Source organism: Pleurodeles waltl, chromosome 2_2, assembly GCF_031143425.1.
Source record: "Pleurodeles waltl isolate 20211129_DDA chromosome 2_2, aPleWal1.hap1.20221129, whole genome shotgun sequence".
In the NCBI taxonomy this organism is placed as follows: domain Eukaryota; kingdom Metazoa; phylum Chordata; class Amphibia; order Caudata; family Salamandridae; genus Pleurodeles; species Pleurodeles waltl.
The window spans coordinates 206,057,927-206,083,775 of NC_090439.1; the positions used below are offsets into that span (position 1 = coordinate 206,057,927).

The following is a 25,849-nucleotide window of genomic DNA, read 5'->3' on the forward strand; positions in this document are numbered from 1 at the left end:
GTTTGGGGTCCATTCGTGGTTCGCATTTGGAGTATATGGTTTGTGTTGCCCCTATGCCTATGTGCTCCTATTGCAATATACTGTAACTTTACATTGCTTGCATTACTTCCTTTTGCTATTATCTGCATCATTTTGGTTTGTGTACATATATCTTGTGTATATTTCTCATCCTCATACTGAGGATACTCACTGAGATACTTTTGGCATATTGTCATAAAAATAAAGTACCTTTATTTTTAGTATATCTGTGTATTGTGTTTTCTTATGACATTGTGCATATGACACCAGTGGTATAGTAGGAGCTTTACATGTCTCCTAGTTCAGCCTAAGCTGCTTTGCCATAGCTACCTTCTATCAGCCTTAGCTGCTAGAAACACCTCTTCTACACTAATAAGGGATAACTGGACCTGGCTCAAGGTGTAAGTACCTCTGGTACCCACTACAAGCCAGGCCAGCCTCCTACACCATGGCTTGGAAATTAACTCATTAAAAACGAAATACATAGTGTTTGGAGACAAAAAGCACAAGATGAGAAGACCTGTTCGCTTAGAGGGTGCCATACTGTAAAGAGTGGGCACCTTTGATTATATAGGTGTTAAATTAGAAGATTCACACAACTGGCATGCCCACCTCCAGAAATCAGTGACGTGTCTGAAACAAAGGGCAGGTGGCATTGTGAGATTCTCATCCAGATCCCCCAGATTTGCGCTGACTCCTACTCTAGAAATATATAAATCTCAAGATGGGTGGTGGGGGGGGGGGTGTTTGGGTGGGGGGGGCTTGTATGGTGCTGATCTATGAGGCCATTGTAATCTGGAGGACTTGGTAAGGGCAGAAAACCTGTTTTTAAAGATTTTGTTAAGAGTCTGAAGGAAGGTGAGTCTGAGGCACAGGAAACACAGGATACTTTTTTATTGCTGCTAAGTAACAATATAATAAAGCTCAGCCATAACACAGCGCCACCAGCTACCTCTCTCGCTGCTCTTCACTCTCCGTCCTCCCTCAGCATTCCACAGCCACGTCAGGGTTGACATCACCCTGGAATGCAAAGGATCAGAATACCACCCCCCCCTTTATAAACTACACAAATTATATACATAAGGATGATGACAAATGAGGGTACAAAGTAAATAAAAAAAACAAGTTACATGTAGTCCTTTAGATAAACAGGCCTTTGCGTTTTCCGATCAGATCTCCTTAAGAAGTCATCAGTGGAGCCGTTGTCTTTTCCCAAACTTGAGTTGTCATTCTCTTCTGCATCTTCTGCATCACGCATCTCCTTTCCTCTATATGGAACCACACGGTTAAGATTCCATACACGGTGATCATCCATTCTGATATCATTGTTGAAGATTTTAATGACTTTCATTGGTTTAGATAGCTTGTTGCCACCAGACTGAAAACCTGGACGCTTAATCATGACCCAATCCCCCACATTTACCTTGGTCACTTTAACAGAATGTTTATGATCAAAATAAATCTTGCGATTATTCGCTTTGACATTTTCTCTTGCCTTTCTGATATTATCATCAACAGTTAAATTTTCATTTCCCAAGAACACGTTAACCCACAATGGCTCAAGCATAGTATTGAGGTGTCTACCCCTAAACAACTCAAACGGTGAAAAACCTGTGGTAGTATGAGGTGTGAATCTGTATACGCCTACTCTTTTGATAACCTCATCTTGCCAACCCCTACCACTACCCTTTGCCAAGGAAATTGTCTCCTTCAGCACTCTATTGAACCTCTCAATCATTCCATTGGATTCTGGATGATATAGGGCGCACTTCTTGTGATGTATGTCACACTCAGCAAGAAACAACTCCATTTCTTTAGAGATTAGCTGCACCCCATTATCAGTAAGTAATGTCTCAGGAATGCCCTCCCTCATGAACAGATCTTTAAAAAACTTTACAACTTGTCCAGTTTCAATTCCTCTGGAGAAACAGATTTCTGGCCAACGTGAAAACATGTCTATTACAACAATGACGTAGATTTCTTGCCCGCCATTATGTATGTGCTCTAAAACGTCCAAAGCAATATCTTCCCATGGTTTGTCCGGGCGATCTCTTATCACCATTGGTTGGACTTTGGGCTTACTGCTCTTCTCACTTATGGCACAATGCATACATTCTCTTACCAGGCGTTCAATTTGGGCATCCATACCTGGCCACCAATAGCTAGCCCGTAGTCTCTCCTTTGTCTTAGAGATACTCAATATGGGGTGATGAAGGCAGTGAGATCCATAGACTCTTCATCAAGTTGAATCTGATGATAGGCAGATGCCAAGTCAATGGTGGTGAATACCTTGGCATTCCCCAACATCATGAGCAGTTGAGAAATATTGGGTAGAAGGTACTTGTCAACCACTACACACTTATTGAGCTGTCTAAGGTCAATGCATAATCTAAGAGATCCATTGGGTTTTCTAGCAGTAACCACAGGGGCCAACCAATCGGTAGCTTCCACTTCCTCAATAATACCCTGATATCTGAGTTTGTGTAGTTCCGTCTGAACCTCTTCTCCTAAGTTCACTGGAATACTCCTTACCTTGCTACAAACCAGCACAGAACCTGGACAAATTTTAATTTTGTGTTTATAACCCTTTAAGCAACCCAGTTCACATTTGAAAACCTTGGGGAATTCAGAACGTAGGGCTTGTTGTAAGTCCAAATCTGTTTGCTGTGTAACTGCGTTTACAGGGGTTAATTCTTTCAACACAATGGGATTATCCAGAGTAGGATCTAACATATTTCCTAAATCTCTTTGGTGCCACCAACTAATAATGCTATCACCCTTCTTTGACACATAAATCTTACCGGAGATGTGGCTATCCTTATATTCAATTGAGCCTATGAAGTAACCATGTAATGGTATAAGCTCACCTCCATAGGCGCGTGGTTTAATATCAGGCTTTAGTAACACAACCGTGTCTTTTAGCCGAAGGTGGAAAAAATCATTAGAAATAATCGTGATTTTGGCACCAGAATCAAATAAAACTTTGGTTCTTTTGCCCTCAACCTGAATGAAATCCAGGGGACCAACACATTTGCCAGTTTCTATTTGCAAGATAATTTGCCCACAGTCGAAATCCGTAGGGGACACTTCTCCACCATCTTGGGTGTTAATTTCATATACCTATTGCTTAGACTTTCTTAGCTTGCAAACTGAGAAGAAGTGACCCCGTTTCTTACAAAAAGTACATGTCGCATTAATAGCAGGACAGCTCTTATCATTTGCAAAGTGGCCCAACCTGTCACACCTGAAGCACCTCTTATCTTTAGTAGGTCTTTTGCTATATCTCTGTTTAACACCCAAAGAGTTACCAGTGTTTTTCGTAACCACATACACCTGACTGGAAACATCACTCTTGATTGCATCTACACATTTTAAGGAATGTTCGATTTTTTTAGCAATAACCAGCACTTCTTCAAGAGGAGGATCATCCCTAAGCCATAGCTCCTCCCGTATTTTTTCAATGTGACACCCCAACATAAATTGATCTGTGATTCTCTCGTCTGTAAGAACTCCAAACTTACAGGAAGAAGCAAGACGACGAAGATCAGTAACATAATTTTGAATGCATTCACCTTCTCTTTGCAAACGCTTCCCACAGTAGTAAAGCTCAAAAATTGTGCTGACTTTGGGAAGATAATGGATATCCAACTTGCGTATACAAGTTTCATATTCATTAAGATCTATTGCCTCACTGTCAGGAATGTCAGGCAAATGATCAAACACTGCTTGCTCCTCTGAGCCTAGACGGTGAAGCAACAGGGCCGTTCTCCTTTCAGCACTCAAGGAGGTTCCACAAACCTTTGCATACCGTTCAAAAACATTTTTCCACTTAGCCCAATTAATGGGTGGCTCCCCAGGAGATGAGAGGAAAAATGGAGGTGCTGGTACATTCTGCATAATGAGGAAAATATGTACGAGTTGCAGGAGGTACTAACAACTAAACAGATTACAAAGGTTCACAATGTACATAACAGACGCCAATTGAAGTTAATAGTTCAAGTGCGGCAGTCACATGCTAGAAAGGTGTGCACTTTGGGGAAGAAAAAGGTGCACCTCAGCGAGATCCTTAAAACCAGAGATGGTGACGATCCATGATGAAGCAAGTTAGGACTGGCGCACTCGGGTAGAATCCTTTGTACAGAAAAAATGAGGTCAGTACTGAAGCACGTAGGACACCAAGAAGAAAGAGCAGGCAGAGTTCTTTGTATAATCCAGTGCGACAAAAAAAAAAAAAAATAGTATTCTAGCAACGTAGAAAATTGGGCAGCGGCACGGATGTTTCATCAACATATGAGGATATTACTCATTGAAGTCTCTCAGTATTTATTTCTCAGTATAGTTTCCCACTGTTTATTTTCTTTCTCTCTTAATGTCGAATGTTTGAGAAGAAAAGGAAAAAAGAGAAGAAAAAAAAATGCACCTGTAATTGACAGGTAGAAAGCCCAGCAAAGGGTTAAATATAAATGACATTCAGTCTTAAAAAAAAAACATTCATCAGGAGTCAGCTGTGAGAGAGTCCGAGTTGTTTGGTTACCATGGAGACACTCCACAGGACTGGGTTAAATGTAAACAAACAGCCAGCCAGTCAACCATGAAGAGATAATGAGGCCTGAATCAATATAGTCAGTGAAGCGTGAAGGGAAAGTTAAGCTTCCCAGAGAGCTGAAAGTCTAATCAAACATAGCATCAACAAGCCGGTTTCAAAAGTGCTGTCATCTGGCTGAATCCAATCTTTTGAAAAGCGCTCCTTCCACGGTTATGTTGAGTTTCAACTCTAATCCCACCTCGTCGCCAGTGAAGGAAGGTGAGTCCGAGGCACAGGAAACACAGGATACTTATTTATTGCTGCTAAGTAACAATATAATAAATCTCAGCCATAACACGTAGCCACCAACTACCGATCTCGCTGCTCTCCACTCTCCGTCCTCAGCATTCCACAGCCACGTCAGGGTTGACATCACCCTGGAATGCAGAGGATCAGAATACCACAGAGTCCCTTCCAGTACCCCTTCTTTTCCCATCCAAATGGACTTAAATCTCTTCCCAATCAATCAGATCGCCGCCTTAAGGCCACTCTTGTTCTGGATTCGTCTCTGGTCATTAGCCGCTCTTATTCCGTTTAGATGCGGGTTGACCAATTTGGTGGTCACCAATTTTAACACCAGAATTAAGTGATGCGCCTATGTTGAACGGTCTTTATATCATCTTGGTTTGGGGTCTTATTGGAAGGATCCCTCTTCTATCCCTAAAAATGCCGTCCAGATCCTGAAGGACACATTCTGGCTTAACGTCCAAACTGTGCAATTGACCGAAGTTTCGCCCCCTTCTATGACTGATAGTTTTCTCCAATTTAAATGCCATTATGAGTTTGAGTTCTTCATGGATGCAGCACTCTCACCATTTGCGCGTGCCCTCTACATTAGATTTAGAATAGGGTATCTTCCTCTGCGCTTTTTAACTTATAAATGGCCCAATTCAATTAATAGGTCCAAGTTATGTCCGATGGGCTACGAGAACGAAGAGATTGATTCCCATGTTCTTTTTCAATGTCCTGCATATTGCAAACAGAGGGCTCTCTGGATTATCCCTTTATGTAAACAACTGGGTTTTAGGAACTGTTTACCTGCTCTGAGAGTACTCAAGTCAGACTCATCTGTACAAATAGTGTGCTCCATGGCAAAATTCTTTGAATCCCTTTGGCGTTTTAGACTTGGGATTTTAAAGAACAAGATTTAGTAGTAGATATTAGAATCAGGTATTATAGTGTATAGCTGCCACATATAAGTGCATGGCCACTAGTTTAATGTATTTATTATTTAGCTGAGGTTGCATGCCCTTTTTAAATTTTATACTCATGGCAATTATCTTAGCCATTGTTTTATTGTGTCTTAAATGTTTTTGATTTTACACTTCGTTTTTAATCTTATTTGTTTCTCTTTTTATATGCTATTTTCTGGATTGTCTTGTTCTGTACTTTTATGGTATGTTTTTACCGAAATAAAGTAAAGTGATGATGATGAAAGGGGAGTGACCATGCCCCTGACCAGCACCTCCCAAGGGAGGTGCCCAGAGCTCCTTCAGCGTGTCCCAGACCTCTGCCATCTTGGATGCAGAGGTGTGAGGGAACAATGGACAGGTCTGAGTGGCCAGTGCCAGCAGGTGACGTCAGAGACCCCTCCTGATAGGTGCTTACCTTTCTCAGTAACCAATCCTCCTATGAGGGCTATTTAGGGTATCTCCTGTGGGCTATTCCTCAGATAACGAAAGCAAGAGCTCACCAGAGTTCCTCTGCACTTCCTTCTTCGACTTCTGCCAAGGATCGACCTCTGACTGCTCCAGGACGCCTGCATAACCGCAACGAAGTAGCAAGAAGACTACCAGCAACATTGTATCGCCTCATCCTGCCGGCTTTCTCAACTGCTTCCTGGTGGTGCATGCTCTGAGGGCTGTCTGCCTTTACCCTGCACTGGAAGCCAAGAAGAAATCTCTAGTGGGTCGACGGAATCTTCCCCCAGCTAACGCAGGCACCAAACTTCTGCATCACCAGTCCTCTGGGTCCCCTCTCATCCTGACAAGCGTGGTCCCTGGCACACAAGAGCTGAGTCCAAGTGTCTCCCACAGTCCAGTGGCCCTTCTGTCCAAATTTGGTGGAGGTAAGTCCTTGCCCCCCACGCCAGACAGTAACCCTGTGCACTGCGTAAACTGCAGCTGCTCGGGCTTCTGTGCACTTTTGCAAGACTTCCTTTGTGCACAGGCTAGTCCAGGTCCCCAGCACTCCGTCCTCCATTGCCCAACTCGCTGAGTTGGACTCTGATGTCGTGGGACCCTCCTTTGTGACTCTGAGTTGACCGCTGTCCTCAGATCTTCTAAGTGCCTGTTCAGGTGCTTCTGCGGGTGCTACCTGCTTCTGCATGAGCTCTCTGTATTGCTGAGCACCCCCTCTGTCTCCTCCTCCAAGGGGCGACTTCCTGGGCCCTAGCAGCACCCAAAATCCTCAACCGCGACTCTTGCAGCTAGCAAGGCTTGTTTGCGGTCTTTCTGCTTGGAAACAACTCTGCATCCTCCAGCATGCCATGGGAAATTCCTGGCACCTTCTGTTGTGGCAGTCTTCGGCTTCTTCCACCCGGGGCAGCCCTTTTGCACCTTCATCCAGGGTTTAGTGGGCTCCTGCACCCCCTGGACACTTGCGTGACTCTTGGACTTGGTCCCCTTCCTTTACAGGTCCTCAGGTCCAGGAATCCGTCTTCAGTGTTTTGCAGTCAGTTGTTGTCCTTGCAGAATCCCCTATCTCGACTTTACTTTCTTTCTGTGGTAGTAGGGTAACTTTACTCCTACTTTTCAGGGTCTTGGGGTGGGGTATCTTAGACACCCTTAGTGTTTTCTAACAGTCCCAGCGACCCTCTACACACTACACTAGGCCTGGGGTCCATTCGTGGTTCGCATTCCACTTTTGGAGTATATGGTTTGTGTTACCACTATGTCTATTTCTTCCTATTGCATTCTATTGTGATTCTACACTGTTTGCACTACTTTTTTAACTGTTACTTACCTGATTTTGGTTTGTGTGCATATAATTTGTGTATATTACTTACCTCCTAAGGGAGTATATCCTCTGAGATACTTTTGGCATATTGTCACTAAAATAAAGTACCTTTATTTTTGGTAACTCTGAGTATTGTGTTTTCTTATGATATAGTGCTATATGATATAAGTGGTATAGTAGGAGCTTTGCATGTCTCCTAGTTCAGCCTAAGCTGCTCTACTATAGCTACCTTCTATCAGCCTAAGCTGCAAGGACACCTCTATTCTACTAATAAGGGATAATTGGACCTGGCACAAGTTATAAGTACCACAAGGTACCCACTATAAGCCAGGCCAGCCTCCTACAATTGGGTACAGGTGCTTTCAGTTGGGTATTGGGAGATATCAGTCAGATTTCACCATGAATGTTTACGTACATAAATACAGAAATGCACACACACTTTCTCCCTCTTTGTATTGACAATCTTCAAAATATTGGTTATTTCACATAATATTATGTTTTTACTCCTAGTATTCCTATCAATCTGAATTTCTCTCCCTTTCCACTGCCTCTTAGCTCCCTGTCATACACCCTGCTTGCCGTATAATATATTTATATACCAGCCTGATTGTTGGAAAATCTGAAGCTTACACTCCTCTAATCTTACTGACCAAACTACATCCTTGCTGGTTGGGAAAGGGAGAGGGATTTGCTTCTGACCCAATCGCGGCTCATTAACCATCACTGCAGATCTTTTGCAGTTCCCACAGAGATCTGGACCTTGTCAGGGAGATTACCCTGATGCTGCCCCCAATGGAACTTCAGGTCCCACTTCAGAGCCCACATATGCCATTTGGCATGTGTCACCAGCAGGATGCAGGAGGCCATGAGGCCCAGCAGCCTCAGAGTCATTCCACAAAATCCAGGATAGAGGCTGAAACATCAGTATCATAGACTGAATATCCTAGAATCACACCTTGGAAGGATAAGCCTGAAATTGCACTGTGTCCAGAACAGTTCAGATGAAAGGGAGTGTCTGAGAGGGAGTGAGGTGTGACTTTGGCACATTTATAGTGAAACCCAGTGAATGCAGGAGGTCGACCATAGTCTTAAGGTGGGAGACAGCAGCCTGTCGTGAGCTCACCTTCAATAGCCAGCTGTCGAGAGAGGGGAAGACTTAAACTCATGACCTCTGCAGGTGAGCTGTAACAACCACCAACACTTTGGTGAACACCCAAGGGGCCCTAGTAACGCCAAAGGGGAGCACGGTGAGCAGAAAGTGCTTATGGACTATCTGGAGAAGCATTCAGTTCGCTGGCTTCACCCAAATCTGTATGCCAGTTCAAAGGTTCTTCATCGAGTCGGTATTCTAAAGGGTCCAGCTTCCATTCCAAACACTAACCCATAGAAAAGGGCCAAGATCCAAACTAGGAGGCAATGCTCTTGCCGGCATCGGAGTCTGCATCGTACTACGCCCAACTAGCTCCATGTTGGAGTCAGTGGTGACAGTGGGTTGGGAGTAGATGACGCCAGGAGCGTCGGCGTCAGGAGCGGCGTTGTGGCAGGTCGGGTGGTACGACAAATGCCAGTCAGGATCCAGGACTGGATCCTTGGGTGCCCCTCGCGCCGAAGCTGCCACTGTGGAACTTGAAGGGGCCCATTCCGACTGCACAGGGCCTGCAGGCATTCCAGTGGCGTCGGCTGCCAATAAATGAGGTGCATGGCCTTGTAAAACTCAGGGTTGGGCAGGGGTTGCTCTAGCTCCCAGAAACTAGGGGAGACGTGGAGTAAGCCCATATGCAGGCTACGCAGAGGGAGGCCTAGAACATTGATGCTCCCTGGTCTCGTCAGCCAATGAACGAGGGGGAAGTTGATGAATTCTTCAACTTCCTAGACTTCTTCTTATGCCTCGACTTACCCGATCGTCCCGAGGACTTGCAGTGGGATGAAGACGATGGAGAACAACGCAACCGATCCCAGTACTTTGCTCTGAAATGAGGTCTCAACTTGAATGGAGTTGAGAATTAGGCCACCATCAGCTTTAGGAACCGCTCTCTCAAAGCCTTCGGATGCATGGCCCGACAATCGGAGCAAGAGTTTGGGTCGTGGTCGCACTACAGACACCACAGACACATCAGGTGCAGATCCATCTCAGACATTGCCCAATGACAGGAACCAAGGGGCTTGAAGCCGGGCTTTCTAGATGACATCCTACACGCAGCAGGTGCACAACACTCAAAAAATCTTCGTCAAAATGTCGGAAAAAGATAGTCAAAAAGTGATTGAGGGGGTAGCTCTCTTTGGATCAGCACTTCCTGACGTGGAAAGAAAAGAACTAATGTCAGCGCGCCGGAGTGGTTCCTATAAACCACAATGTCATATCTGGTGTGAACAACGATGGACAGGGAGACAATCAACGCCGAGCTCATTAAGGGTTTAAAATATTATTAAGCCACTAAAACCATCAAAGATGAAAAGTTACCTTCCAAGCTCAACTACTTCACTGTACATGGAATCAAAGTTGTCCTTCCAGGTTACCCTGATGCCCTCGATTTCAGGACCTACAGAAAAGAGAGGTTATTTGCTTAATGCATTAATGTAATAAAATACATGACTGCTTATTCAACTTGTGAGCATTTTGACAAGAACCTTTAAAACGTTATAGAAAGAAGTACATGTTAGATCACAGTAATTTTCTATATGTATGCAAAGCGCAAATATACATTTCCATGAGATACTTTTAAATCATAAAAAGAGTATGCCTTTAACTTACATGTGGTGAGGTCCTAATATGCTGAGTGTGTATGCTTTATAACTGATTTTTATCACTGGTCTTACCAGCTGTAGCCCTCAGTGCACTTATTTAAAGTGTTTTTATTAAGTATTAACATAGCAACAACAAAACCAGATGTGGAATACAGAACTCTAAGCTTCGAAAGACAAAGAATAACGTATGCTCAGGGAAACACAAAGATTGTCTTAACAACCTCCATTCAGATAAGTTTACAGCCAAATTAGCATCATTAGGTGTTGCCTAAGGCAATGTATTTGTTTCAAGAGATTTTGTTAGCTTAGAGTGGGTCTAGAGCCTGCACACTGTTTACCACTGGATGGCTTCATTGGCACTTTCGTTTGATGGCTTTATTTCCCCGTTTCACTTTCTCCCTCCAAGAGAGCATGGAAACATTACTATGCCCTTACATTGCTCATTAATTTCATGCTACTTTTTACTTAAGCATTTTATAAGAGTGTGTGTATTGCCTAGTAATCTTCTTGTGTGCTTCTTGGCCGTCTGTCTCTGTTTTGCTGTTTCCCTGTGTGCTTTGCTTCCTCCCATCTCCATGTTGCTCTATATTGCTGCATGCTTCTGAGCTCCCCAGTCCTGGCCTCTGTGTTACTCTGTCTTGCTGCGTTCTTCTGTGGTTCTCCTGCCCCGTATAGCTATGTCTCGTCATCTGACTCTCTGATCCCTGAGCTGCTTTGACTCACCATGTGCTGCTCTGTACTACCCATGTTCTTTTCATCCCCGTCTTTCTTCCCCAGATTACCATGTCCCTCCTTCTTTTTCCCCATCCGCATCCCCCCTCATGCTTCTGCTTGCCTCCCTGGTGTTTTTTTTGTCCTTTTTAGTTACTGATCCAACTCAAATAGGCAACTAAAACTTTTTTTTTTAAATGCTTACTTCATTTTGTGGGTGCACACACTTACAAAATGACAAGGCCATCATCCTACCAAACTCTTGGGAAATACAGTAACAAGGTGTAGGAGGCTGGCCTGGTTTGTAGTGGGTACCAAAGGTATTTACACCTTATACCAGGTCCAGTTATCCCTTATTAGTGAAATGTAATCAGTGTCTAGAAGCCAGGCTGTCTAGAGGTAGCGGTAGGCAGAACAGCAAGGGCTGAACTAGGAAACATGCAAAGCTCTTGCATTACCACTGTAGTCACAAGGTACTCACACACATGAAAGACAATACTCAGTGTTACAAAAATAATGGTACTTTATTTTAATGACACAGGCAAAAACATACTTTGGAGACTATACACCCTTAGGAGGTAAGTAAATTAAACAATAGTACGCTAGTAACCAAAAACAGGTAAGTACACAGTAAGAAAACAGTGCAAATAGTGAAAATCACAATAGGTTGCAAAGGGCCTAGGGGGTAACACAAACCATAAACTAAAATAGTGGAATGCGAAAGTCGGTTTCCCACCTAGGCAAACATAGTGTATAGAACGGCACAGGGAGTGTACGAAAATACCAAAGGTAAGTAATAAACCACATCCTAGAGCCCAGGAAAGCAGGAGTAAAACACAGGAAGCCTCCTAAAACACACTAGAAGTTGTGACAGAAAATAATGCAAGAACCAGAAGAGACTGTGTAGGAAGGTGCCCCCAATTTCTGCCTATTTGTCAGTGTGTTTTGCTTGTCTCAGTGGGATCCTGCTAGCCAGGACCCCAGTGTTCATAGTTTGTGTCCTATCTGGGTGTTGTCATTATGCTTAACTGTGTCACTGAAGTTCTGCTAACCAGAACTCCAATGCTTATGCTCTCTATACTTATCAAATTTGTCACTACACTTTAGTGACTCCATATTCCAATTCTGATTGGCACACTGGGCACCCCTTATAAGGCCCTAGTATGTGGTACCTTGATACCCAGGGCATTGGGGTTCCAGAAGATCCTTATGGGCTGCAGAATTTTCTTTTGCCACCCATAAGGAGCTCATACAAACCTTTCTTCAGGACTGCCACTGCAGCCTCACTGAAATAGTGCACACACATTTTCACTGCACGTAAGTAACTTATAAGTCACTTATATGACTAACCTTCATTTACTGAAGGTTAGGTGCTAGGTTACTGTGTGTGTCGGCACCCTTGCACTAGCAAAGGTGTTCCCACATAGTTCAGGGCCAATTCCCCGGACTTTGTGAGGGCGGGGACGCCATTACACGAGTGCACTATATATAGGTCAATACCTATATGTAGCTTCACAATGGTAACTCAAAATATGGCCATGTAAGGTGTCTAAAATCATGGAATTGTCCCCCCATTCGGAATCTGGTATTGGGGAGCCAAGTACATGCATCCTGGGGGCTCCACCATGGATCCTCAGTACTGCCAAACCAGCTCTCTGAAGCTTGCAATACAGCTACAGCTGCTGCCACCTCACAGAAAGGTTTCTGCCCTCTTGGAGTCTGAGCAGCTCAGTCTCAGGAAGGCAGAACAATGCACTTCCTTTGGGAGCAGGGTGTTACACCCTCTCCCTTTGGAAATAGGTGTTACAGGCTTTGGAGGGGTAGTCTCACAGAGCCTCTGGAAATGCTTTGAAGGGCACAGATGGTGCCCTCCTTGCATGAGACAGTCTACACCGGTTCAGGGACCACCAGTCCCTGCTCTGGCGCGAAACTAGACAAAGGAAAGGGGTGTGACCACTCCCCTGTCTATCACCACCCTAGGGGTGGTGCCCAAAGCTTCTCCAGTGTGTCCCAGACTTCAGCCATCTTGTTTTCCAAGGTGTGGGGACACTCTAGAGGCCTCTGAGTGGCCAGTGCCAGCCGGTGACGTCAGAGACCCATCCTTATAGGTCCATACCTGATAAGGTAGCCAATCCCCCTCTCAGGGCTATTTAGGGTCTCTCCTGTGGGTTTCTCTTCAGATTCTACTTGGAAGTTTCAAGCAGGAATCCTCTGCAACTACTACTTCATCCTCTGACCGCAGACTGCTCCAGGAACTACTGTAACAGCTACAAAGTATCCAGAAGGGGTTTCTTAGTATACGGTTTGTGTTGCCCATAGGCCTATTTTCTCCCAATGCATTCTATAGCATTTCCTATTGTTTGCACTATCCTATATCTAATTACTTACTTTATTTTGTTGTCTAGTGTATATATTGTGTATAATACTTACCTCCAGAAGGAGTATTACCTCTAAGATATTTTTGGTCTTGTGTCACCCAAATAAACTACCTTTATTTTTGGTAAGACTGAGTATTGTCTTTACTTGTGTATAAGTACTGTGTAACTATAAGTGGTATTGCAGGAGCGGTCTTGGTCCTTAAGGGAATTGCTTAAGGATACCTAGTGGCATGGTCCACTACCACAAGGATAAACCTATTGCCTGAAGCTGCTGGAGGGACTAGGGGGACAACTATGTCAACCTCTACCCTTTCAAAGGGCTCCCCAACCACAGGAAGTGGAACTAAGGGTGCCTTAGGTGTGCCACCAGTCGTGCCACTGGCTTGGCAGGTCACACAAGAGCGACAAAACTCTTTAGTGTCTTCTGACATATGTGGCCAGTGAAACAATGGAACAAGCCTGTCCCAAGTTTTACTGTGGCCCAAATGCTCAGCCAAAGGAATGTTATGTGCCAAGGTTAGAAGAAACTCCCTATGCTGCACGGGGATGACCAATCTCCTGGCAGCTCCAGGTTTAGGGTCCCTTGACTCAGGATATAGGAGGTTGTCTTCCCAATACACCTTATGGCTATCAGTGATATCTCCATTCTGCTGTTTGCCTGCTTGCTGTCTCAAACCCTCTAGGTCTGCTGTGCCACACTCAGCTCTTCCCTAGCAGGCCCCCCTGCGCCCAATAGCTCAGCAGTGTCTGCTGCCAGCTCCTCTGGTGTAGGTTCTGCACAGGGAGAGGATTCCTCTTCCTCAAAAGGGGAATCTTCTGGAGTGGGAGGGATAGTGGGCAAGGATTTACCCTTTCTACCCCTAACGTTTGGGAGCACTTGGGGCCAGATGTTCAAAACTTTTTGCACGTCGCAATGCCCAATCCCCGTTTTCGGGCCTGCGAGTCGCAATGAGGAAGGGGGGGTCCCCCTTCATAATTGCGAGTCGCAGTGCAATACTGTATTGTTTTGTCACCGCAAACGCAGTCGCAAAGCAATCACAGTTACCACCAGTGTCACACTGGTGGTAACTCATTCGCAAAAGGGAAGGGGTCCCCATGGGACCCCTTCTCCTTTGTGAATGGCATGAAAAACAGTTTTTCACAGCAGGCAGTGGTCCTATGGACCACTGCCTGCTCTGAAAAAAAAGAAACTAAAACGTTTCATTTCTTAGTTTTGTAATTCATCTCGTTCTCCTTTAAGGAAAACGGGCTGCATTACAAAAAAAAAAAAAAACTGCTTTATTTAAAAGCAGTCACAGACATGGTGGTCTGCTTTCTCCAGCAGGCCACCATCCCTGTGAGTGCTGCCACTCGCAAGGGGGTACCAAATTGCGACCCACCTCATTAATATTAATGAGGTGGGTTTTGCAACACTCTTGCGAGTCGCAGATGGTGTCTGGGACACCATCCTACATTCTGGATTGCGACTCGCAAATTGTGAGTAGGTCTGACTCGCAATTTGCCAGTCGCAATCCAGATTTTTACTATATCTGGCCCTTGGTCCATTGTTCCAGGATCCAAGTTTCCCTGTCCTTTTTGCTTCTAGCCTTGAGCCCTTGTCAAAGCAAAAATATGCCCAGGAATGCCCAGCATTGCTGCATGAGCCTCTAACTCCACTTCAGTCCAAGCTGATGTCTGCAAATCATTGCCTAGTAAGCAATCTACAGGTAGATCCAGTGGCTACCACAATTTTCTTTGGACCAGTAACCCCTCCCCAGTTGAGATTCACAACAGCCATGAGGGGGCTAAGTGTGTTATTGTGAGCATCAGTCACTTCGCACTGCTGACCAAGTAGGTGTTGATCAGGGTGAACCAGTTTCTCAATCACCATAGTGACACTGGCTCCTATGTCCCTGGTAGGCCTCAACATCAACACCATTTATTTGGAGAAGTTGCTTGTACTTACCCATATTAAGGGGACAAGCAACCAAGGTGGCAAAGTCAATACCATCATCAGAGACCAAAACAGCCTCAATGGTCTCCCTAACAAGACCAACCGCAACTAAACTACCAATGGTGAGCCCAGCTACACCCTTAGATTGGCTATTTGTAGTAGACTTACCACAACCACTGCTATTACTAGGGGCACTAGAGGTTGCAGTTGGGGTTGTGGTAGTGGGAGCCTTGGTGTTTTTCTTTGGACAAGTGGAATCACTTACCCAATGGCCTTTACTTTTACATATGTAACACCATGGCTTCTTTTGATTGAGGGAAGAGGATTTGGACCCACCACCTCCAGAGGATTTGTGTGGGCCTGATGAAGACTCAGGATGTGTTTTTATCTTTGTCTCCACCCTTGTCAGAAGACTTACCATCATCATTCTTGCCATCCTTGTTACCCCCTGTATGAACTTTTATGTTCACTCTTGTTCTGACCCATTTGTCTGCCTTCTTTCCCAATTATTGGGGAGAGGTCAGATCTGAGTCTACCAAGTACTGGTGCAACATATCAGACGCACAACTGTTCAAAATATGCTCTCTCAATATTAGATTATACAGGCTTTTATAGTCAGTCACCTTACTGCCATGTAACAAACCCTCCAGGGCCTTCACTGAACAGTCTACAAAGTCTGTCCAACCTTGAGAGGACTCTTTGCTGGTGTCTCTGAACGTAATCCTGTATTGTTCAGTGGTTAAGCCAAATCTATCCAAGAGTGCATCTTTCAAAACTTTGTAATTTCTCTGACAGTAAGGAGCCTATCCCTACCCTTACCAGTGAAAAATAGCCACAAGATAGCAGCCCACTGCCTTTGAGGGACCAACTGTACCATACAAGCCCTCTCAAGTGCAGCAAACCACTTGTTAATGTCATCCCCCTCCTTGTAAGGAGGGACTATCTTATGCAGGTTTCTGGAATCTTGTTCTCTTACAGGATTGCTATCAAAAACACTGCTGCTGCCACCATGGGAAACTAACCCCAACCTCTGCCTTTCCCTTTCTACATCTAGAGATTTCCTGTCTAAGGCCAGCTGCTGCTGTCTTAGCTTCAGCCTGGCCTCTTCCAACCTCAGCTTTCTGAGTTCCCTTTCCATGGTGTTATCCTCAGGGTGGGAGGCTTGGGAATTCTGAGACACAGACGAAATGTGGGAATTGGCAAAGTGTGACTTGTTTCTAACTGGCTGGACTCTGGTAACCTGGTCTTTTGGAGTGAAAGGGCCCTACTAGTGTGTGACCCACTCCCACTACCAGTGTCACTAAATGGCCTGTTAGCTGGCAGGTCTTTGGATGAACCCTCTCCAGCATCCTCAGGGGACTCCTCTGAGTCTTCCTGGGTACCCCACTCCTCTACCTCCAGATCCTGGGATGGGCTAGACTGGTTCTGGTCACTTTCTAGGAGAAGGCTAAGGAGAATATCTTTCGTAGGGTTCTTACCAATGCTTAAACCTCTTTCAATGCAGAGACCCCCTCAAACGTTTAAAGTTTAAACTACCATATGTTGCTTGGACAACTGTGGGATTAAGTTCTACTGCAGACATGATTGTTAGAAAGGGTTTAGGACAGAGAGAAAAAAGTTTAGAAACTTAAGAGAGAAAAACTTTTTCAAACTTTTCAAAAGTTTTGAAAACTTTTCTCAAACTTTTTAGAAACTTTGTAGAAAGAAAGTTAAACTGTTTTGGTTAACTGTGTATATTCTGAAGTATTTGGAATATGTTTTTCTCATGAAAAGCACCAATGAGAAAGTTGTAAAGCAGTTACAAGTACTTATCCCACCGCTGCACCACCAATGTAGGAGGCTGGCCTGGCTTATAGTGGGTACCTGATGGTACTTACACCTTGTGTCAGGTCCAGTTATCCCTTATTAGTAGATTAGTAGTGTTCTAGCAGCTTGGGCTGATAGAGGTAGCTATAGCAGAGCAGCTTAGGCTGAACTAGGAGACATACAAAGCTCCTACTATACCACTTATATCATATAGCACTATATCATAACAAACACAATACTTTATTTAAGTGACAATGTGTCAGACATATCCCAGAGGATATACTCCCTTGGGAGGTAAGTAATATACACAAAATATACACACAAACCAAAATCAGGTAAGTACACAGAAAAGTCGGTCAAACACTGTGGAATACAATAGGATGCAATAGGCCTAGGGGCAACACAAACCATATACTAAGAAAGTGGAATGCGAACCACAAATGGACCCGAGGCCTAGTGCAGAGGGTCAGTGGGAGTGTAAGAAAACACTAAGGGTGTCCAATACACCCCACCCCAAGACCCTGAAAAGTAGGAGTAAAGTTACCCTACTTCCCCAGAAACACACTAAAGTCATGATAGGAGATTCTGCAAAGGCAACAACTGACTGGAAGCGCTGTGTGATCTCTGGAGGCGGGGCAGGAGCCCTTTAAAACTTGTTCGCGCTCCCGCCGTCGCGGGAAGCAGCGCTGTGTGATCTCTGGAGGCGGGGCAGGAGCCCTTTAAAACTTGTTCGCGCTCCCGCCGTCGCGGGAAGCGCTGTGTGTTCTCTGGAGGCGGGGCAGGAGCCCTTTAAAACTTGTTCGCGCTCCCGCCGTCGCGGGAAGCGCTGTGTGATCTCTGGAGGCGGGGCAGGAGCCCTTTAAAACTTGTTCGCGCTCCCGCAGCGCGGGACGCGCCCGGGCGAAGCCCGGGCCAAGGGCGGGCCCGTCCTGCGCCCGTCAGCGGCTGACAGAGGCTGGGCTGGGCCACCCCCCTAACATCTATCTCCCAAGAAGGCCATATTGTACTCAGTCCCTTTTGCTATTTCCTACTCTGTCTCCCCAGTCAGCTGCTCCATTTAATCTGACACCTTATCATTTAACCCTGCACCTACACTAACACCAGATGGGCAAAAGGAAAGCAATAGAGGCAGGGGCCGGGGCAGTACTAAAAGCCAAGCGAAAAAGGCATAAGCATGCTGCTAGCAATTGCGTTATGGATAGAATCGACTCTCTCCTGGGCGAATGCAACGGAATACTAACTAGCCCCCAGGGAAACATTTCTATTGCAACTGGGGAGGGGCCCACTTCAACTAGCAGGAAGGAAGGTTCCATGAAAATCGCTGAGATTTTCATGAAACGTGGGCAACAAGTTACTGACACTACAGGGGCGGGTGAAAGTAGGAACGTTATCACCCATGCAGCCCCCTCCCTAGCAGAAGACCTACCACTTGCCACCAACGATTCCATCCAGCTCAGTAACCGCTTCAATCCCCTAACCAACCTCCCTGAATCACGCGACGACATCAACCCAGACACCCTGGCAGATGGGCCAGCAGCAACCAACACGCACTCTCCTCATGTAACCCCACAGCATATCGAATACATACAAGCTCTAAGGAAGGAAGTCACAGAACTCAAGCATATGGTTAACTCATTACTTGCAATAGTAAAACAGCTAACCCACGCAAATAACACGACCACCAGTAACCTTGCCCAAAATCCAATCCTATCAGGCATCACAACAAACTCGCCCAACTCCTCTGCTTCTAGCCACGCTGGCCCTCACCCTACCAAAGAAAAGACCATGAACTCCCACCAGTCTCCCCTCTTCCGCAATTTAGGCATAGGAAATTCACTAGACATCTATCATAATACCCTCAAACCCATGAGCAACACCGCCTCAAAATACTCTACACAACCTGCCACTGACCAGTCCCATTTAGGTAATATAGTTCTAATGGTTAACGTTCCCAAGTTAACCACATTGGCGCGCAAGGAAGGGGTAGACTCTATCAAAAACAAGGCAATCCACTGGATTCGCCATGTTAGAGGCTGCCGATCCATAATACGTGAGGACCTAATTACCGTAGTACGACGGCCAGACCCGGGAACTCACTTTGATATACTAAAACTGACACTCAAGAACAGGACCATGGCGAACAATCTGGTGGCCCTAGACGCAAGAACAAGCCCACCTGCACACTCACGCATCCAGTTTAAACAGCCCAGGTCACCCACGCTCCACGAGGAACGCCCGAGTTACCACCCGGCAGAAAACCTATCCCCTCTTGGTAAACATGATTGACTCACAGCCCCACCTAAAATCTATGCAGGCAAACCTTGCAACCTTCCAACATCCATCACCCCCAGATCCTCCTTTTACCCCACCACTGTCTGTCCATGTATTCACCCCCCTACCCATGATACCGCGACCATTTCCGGCTCACCGAGCAATCATGACAACGATGCTCCACCCATCTTGCAGGCACATTGCCCACCAAACCTAGAGCTGCTGTCTAGGCCTGCAAGCATCTCCTTGATCAGGACCAGGCCTGTTCCAACAGAGGAACATCACCAACCACCACAAACCTCACGGGCAAACATTGGCATCAACCCATCCCTGCTCCCCCAGCCACATCTGCCAAACCAACCCCTGACAGCCAACCTCAAAAACCCCGGGCATTTAGGTAGGACAACTCAGTCACAATCTGGGGTACGACTTGTCTCATGGAACGTGGCAGGTTTGAAATCTATTCTTCCCCTTCCATCCTTCTCCTCATTTATTGACGAACATGACATATGTCTCCTACAGGAAACATGGTCACTCGACCCACTCTTCCGAACAGGCTACTCAAATTTCCACATCCCCGCTGTGGCCAGCACGAGAGGCAGGCCCTCAGGGGGTCTGACCATCTGGATCAAAACATCGCTTAGCTGCCATATATCACAGCTACCTACCGCCTCTCCCGACCTGTTAGGCCTTCGTCTATCCTTTGGGCCTGACTCTGTGGTGAACATCTTTAATATCTACGCTCGAGGGGTCAGGGGGGGTCAAGTCTCCAAAACCCTCTGCGCCCTCGTAGCCCTCTTACAAAATTATCCCCGCCATCATAAAACCATTGTGGCTGGGGACTTCAACGTCACATTCGAACCCCTTGACTGGGACGATCTCAGGTCCACCCGCGAGGAAGATCAAGTCTGGTCTATCCCCGCCCTGTCCATTGCACCCATCAAAAGGTGGACGTCGGTTGCGATTCAGGTAAAATCATTGACCATGGAGTTTGGACTCAGGGCGCTAAATGGCAGAACTAATTCAGACACCAACGGTAGTCACACATACAACAAAACGAACCACACCAGCAGAATCGATTATTGCCTATTCGATATAAGATTATGGCCTCTAGTCATCGATATGACAATCATCGAACGGACCGAAAGTGATCACAACCCTCTTTCTGTCCACACATTAACCCTAGGTAACCTCCCAGCCACGTCTAACCCCGCAGCAGTAGCACCCGAGGGTATTAACCTGGCCAACAACAAAAGACACCTAAAATGGGTCAATATTGTGGCCCGGCCCGCACTCATCAATGCTGCCAACAACACCCTAAAATCCACACTAAGGGACCTAGAGGCAGGTTCTGCAACACCCCACCAGGAAATTAGCTCAATCCACACCTCCTGCTTTAGGGATATCGCAACCCACTTCTCAGCACCCCCAGCCCACGACGACAAACGACCCAAAGCCAGGCACCGCTGGTTCAACAAAACGTGCCGGTCCCTAAACAAGCGCCTAGTTCAAGCCATTAAATCCAAGGACCCCATCGCCATCCGCGTAGCTAGGAAGTCCTATAAATCTGCAATATGCATAGCCAAGCGTGATCAAGATAGCAAATGGTGGACATCACTCAGCGACGCTGTGCGCGAGAGAAATTATAGTCTGTTCTGGTCCCTGGCAGCGCGAGGCCCAGAAACCAGTGGTTTGGACATCACAACCAATATTGCCCCAAGAGACTGGATAGCCCACTTTAGTAGTCTGTACTCTCCTGATCATGATAGCCCCACCTCTGTTTGTACGGGCCCCCTCCTATTTCACTCGTTAGCACCAACCACCGCAGCACCCCTGTTGTTCTCCCAAAGTGATATAACTTACTCTCTAAGCACTCTAAAACGCGGCAGGGCCCCTGGTTCAGACTGCGTCCCAGCAGACCTATTCTCAACAGACCTAGCATCCTGGTCAAGATATCTCACCATTCTAGCTAACGCAATAGCATCTGGGGCGCCAATTCCCGACTCTTGGAAAGCGGCCATTGTTATTCCAATCTTTAAAAAGGGCGACAGATCTCTTCCCTGTAACTATAGACCCATTAGTCTAATTGACTGTGTCCAAAAAGTCTTCTGCCACTGCCTCCTAGGGAAGATAGAAGAATGGATAATTGACCACGATATCCTCAGCCCCCTCCAAGCCGGTTTCCGAAAGAAGATTTCCACCACTGATCAAGCCCTCAGATTCCTATTATTATATTGGAAAACAGTGTTCATCGGTAAAGGCAGCCTTTATGTAGCTTTCGTGGACCTCAAATCTGCTTTTGACCTAGTACCTCGCAACAAACTGTGGGTCACTCTCTCTCGGATGGGAATCCCGGAACACATCCTTGCCATTTTGATACGACTCCACGAGGACAACTACGCACAAGTCAGGTGGGGCAACAAGGGCCAACTTACCGATAGAATCCACGTCTCTAGGGGTGTGCGGCAAGGTTGCGTACTTGCCCCGACCCTCTTTTCCCTGTACATCAACGAAATTGTCCCCTCCCTCCTCAGACTGCAGGCTGACGCACCTTCACTTGGCACACAAAAAATCCCAGTCTTACTCTTTGCCGATGACACTCTTTTGATATCTAAGACCCCTAGTGGTCTAAGGAAACTCCTTGCGTGCTTCGAGCATTTCTGTTCATCCCAGGGACTCGAAATCAACGCAACGAAAACCAAACTAATGACCCTTAATCCCCACAGATCTTTCAAAGGGAAATTTACTCTAGAGGGCTCCTCACTCGAGAAGGTGGGCATTTTCAGCTACCTGGGCATAACACTCACTGACAACATGTCCTGGAAGCCACACATAGGAAAACAAGCCCTTAAATTAAGACAAACAACTGGGGCTCTACTAAAAAACTTCCACCTCTCACACACAAAACCAATTCGCCCAGCATTACAATTATACGAAGCCCAGGCAGTTTCCTCAGCGCTCTACGGGGCTGAACTTTGGGGTTATACCAAAACCCAAGACCTAACCACCGCTGAAAACAACTTCTTAAGAAACCTTGTGTCCCTTCCGCTAAGCACCCCACTGTTCCCTCTTTTCAAGGACCTCGGCATCAAACGCATTGGTCACAAAGCCCGCCTGCGACCTCTGCTGTACTGGCGGCGTCTCTGGACCACTCCGGAACTTGTCATCTTCACCGAAGCTCTACAGGTCATCCTAAAAGCCGACCACCTGCACAGAATCCCCAGGCTACGATCCATCAAGGATTTACTCCACTCTATCGGGCTCGATGATCTCTGGAACTCACCAGCCACGTCAGTCTTTCCCTCGAAAAGCGAACTAAAGAAACTTTACTGGCAAAGGGCCAACAACGAAGACACTCGGGCTGCACTCCACACTACATTATCTTGTGACTTTGCCAACCTAAAAGAGTCATGCAAGTACGAAACTTTTTGGGACCTAATCACGGCCCCAAGGGAAAGGAAACTGTACTTCCAGCTCCGCATTGGAACACTCCCATTAAGACTTTTCACCAGCAGCTGGTCACACAACGAATCCACCGCATGCCCTGCTTGCAAAGCCCCCGTGGAGAATCTCCCTCACCTCCTTTTTGTATGCCCCGCGTATACTGCCCCCCGTAGGAAATGGCTGGCCCCGGCATGCAGACTACTGGGAGCACGCTGCTCTGCGCTAGCTCTGCGAATCCTTAGATCAGACACCAGGCCCACGCTAGTGATCGCTATCGCCAAATTCCTCGGAGCTAGTTGGCTTATTAGAGGGAAAACTCTCCTGGACAAAGACTCCAAATAAGACTGTCCCAACATCCTGCAGAGTGCATTTCACTTCATTTCATTTTATCTAATTTCATTCCATTTTATTCTATCTCATTTTTATTCCATTTTAATTTTTATTTATATTTTATTCCCTTTTATCACCATATTTACCTGCAATTTTTTTTTATCATGTGCATTTATTTGTATTTATTACTGCTCGCGCTTTTTTTGGCTCTTGTAGCCGCAATAAAGCTTCTTTGAATTGACTGCAAAGCACTGAAGACGGATTCCTGAACCTGAGGACCTGTAAAGGCAGGGGACCAAGTCCCAGAGTCACGAAAGTGTCCAGGGGGGCAGGAGCCCACTAAACCCCAGACGAAGGTGTAAAATGGCTGCCTTCTGGTAGAAGAAGCTGAAGATTCTGCAACAACGGAAGAAGCCAGGAACTTCGTCTTTGCACAGTAGATGTCACAGGGCGTGCTGGAGGATGCAGAGTTGTTTCCACGCAGAAAGACTGCAAACAAGCCTTGCTAACTGCAAAGGCCGCAGTTGAAGAAAATGGGTGCTGCCCGGGCCCAGTAAGGACCAGGAAGTCGCCCCTTGGAGGAGGAGACAGAGGGGGTGTTCAGCAGCACAGAGAGCCCACGCAGAAGCAGGCAGCACCCTCAGAAGCACTTGAACAGGCGTTCAAGAAATCTGAGCATGGAGGTTGTCTAAACACTATCAAGAAGGGTCCCACGAAGTCGGTGGTCAACTCAGCGAGTTGAGCAATGCAGGACGGAGTGCTGGGGACTTGGGCTATGCTGTGCACTAAGGATTCCTTGCAAAAGTGCACAGAAGCCCTAGCTGCTGCAGTTCACGCAGTACACAGGATTACTGTCTGGTGTGGGAAGACAAGGACTTACCTCCACCATATTTGGACAGAAGGACCACTGGACTGTCGTGGTCACTTCGATCTAGCTCCTGTGTTCCAGGGACCACGCTCGTCAAGATGAGAGGGGATCCAGAGGACTGGTGAAGCAGACATTTGGTGCCTGCGTTAGCAGGGAGAAGATTCCGTCGACCCACAGGAGATTTCTTCTTGGCTTCCAGGGCAGGGTGAAGGCAGACAGCCCTCAGAGCATGCACCACAAGGAAACAGACGATAAAGCAGGCAGGATTAGGAGCTACAATGTTGCTGGTAGTCGTCTTGCTAATTTGTTGCGGTTTTGCAGGCGTCCTGGAGCAGTCAGCGGTCGATTCTTGGCAGAAGTCGAAGAGAGAGATGCAGAGGAACTCTGGTGAGCTCTTGCATTTGTTATCTGAAGAGAAACCCACAAGAGAGACCTCAAATAGCCCTCAGAGAAGGATTGGCCACCTAACCAGGTAAGCACCTATCAGGTGGGGTCTCTGACGTCACCTGCTGGCACTGGTCACTCAGAGGCCTCCATTATGCCCTCACACCTCTTCATTCAAGATGGCAGAGGTCTGGGACACACTGGAGGAGCTCTGGGCACCACCCTTGGGGTGGAGATGGACAGGGGAGTGGTCACTCCCCTTTCCTTTGTCCAGTGTCGCACCGGAGCAGGGGCTGGGGGATCCCTGAACTGGTGTAGACTGGTTTATGCAAGGAGGGCACCATCTGTGCCCTTCAAAGCATTCCCAGAGGCAAGGAGAGGCTACTCCTCTCAGGCCCTTAACACCTATTTCCAAAGGGAGAGGGTGTAACACCCTCTCTCAGAGGAAATCATTTGTTCTGCCTTCGTGGGACTGGGCTGCCCAGACCCCAGGAGTGCAGAAGCCTATCTGCGGGTTGGCAGCAGCAGTAGCTGCAGTGAAAACCCCATAGAGGTAGTCTGGCAGTACCCGGGGTGCATGCTGGAGCCCCAGGGATGCATGGGATTGGCACCCCAATACCAGATCTGGCTTGGGGGGACAATTCCATGATCTTAGATATGCTACATGGCCATATTCGGAGTTGCCATTGTGAAGCTACATATAGGTATTGACCTATACGTAGTGCATATGTATAAAATGGTGTCCCCGCACTCACAAAGTCCGGGGAAATTGCCCTTAACAATGTGGGGGCACCTTGGCTAGTGCCAGGGTGCCCTCACACTTAGTAACTTTGCACCTAACCTTCACTAAGTGAGGGTTAGACATATAGGTGACTTATAAGTTACTTAAGTGAAGTGTAAAATGGCTTCGAAATAACGTAGACGTTATTTCACTCAGGCTGCAGTGGCAGTCCTGTGTAATATTGGTCTGAGCTCCCTATGGGTGGCAAAAGAAATACTGCAGCCCATAGGCATCTCCTGGAACCCCAATACCCTGGGTATCTAGGTACCATATACTAGGGAATTATAAGGGTGTTCCAGTATGCCTATCAGAATTGGTAAAAATGGTCACTAGCCTGCAGTGACAATTTTAAAAGCAGAGAGAGCATAAGTACTGAAGTTCTGGTTAGCAGAGCCTCAGTGATACAGCTAGGCACCATACAGGGAACACATTTAGGCCACAAATTATGAGCAATGGGGTCCTGGCTAGCAGGATCCCAGTGAGACAGGCAAAAACAAACTGACACACAAGTAAAAATGGGGGTACCATGCCAGGCAAGATGGTACTTTCCTACACCTGCTTGTTACAGTACCACATTCCGGTGGTGTTGTCCGTGTACAACTGCACAACCTTCCCTCTCACAATAGGAAGAAATGCT

At 46.5% G+C, this 25,849-nt stretch overlaps 1 protein-coding gene across 3 annotated transcripts in view; it reads right to left on the reverse strand.

Annotated features, from left to right (window-relative positions):
• Positions 1 to 25,849, reverse strand: part of TRIO (trio Rho guanine nucleotide exchange factor) — a 3,522,386-nt gene that overhangs the window by 201,203 nt on the left and 3,295,334 nt on the right. For all 3 annotated transcript variants that reach the window (XM_069219639.1, XM_069219640.1, XR_011200906.1), the window contains one exon: positions 10,023 to 10,101. In XM_069219639.1, the coding sequence (XP_069075740.1) occupies positions 10,023 to 10,101 (79 nt within the window). Of the gene's footprint in view, positions 1 to 10,022; positions 10,102 to 25,849 lie in introns of those variants that run through there.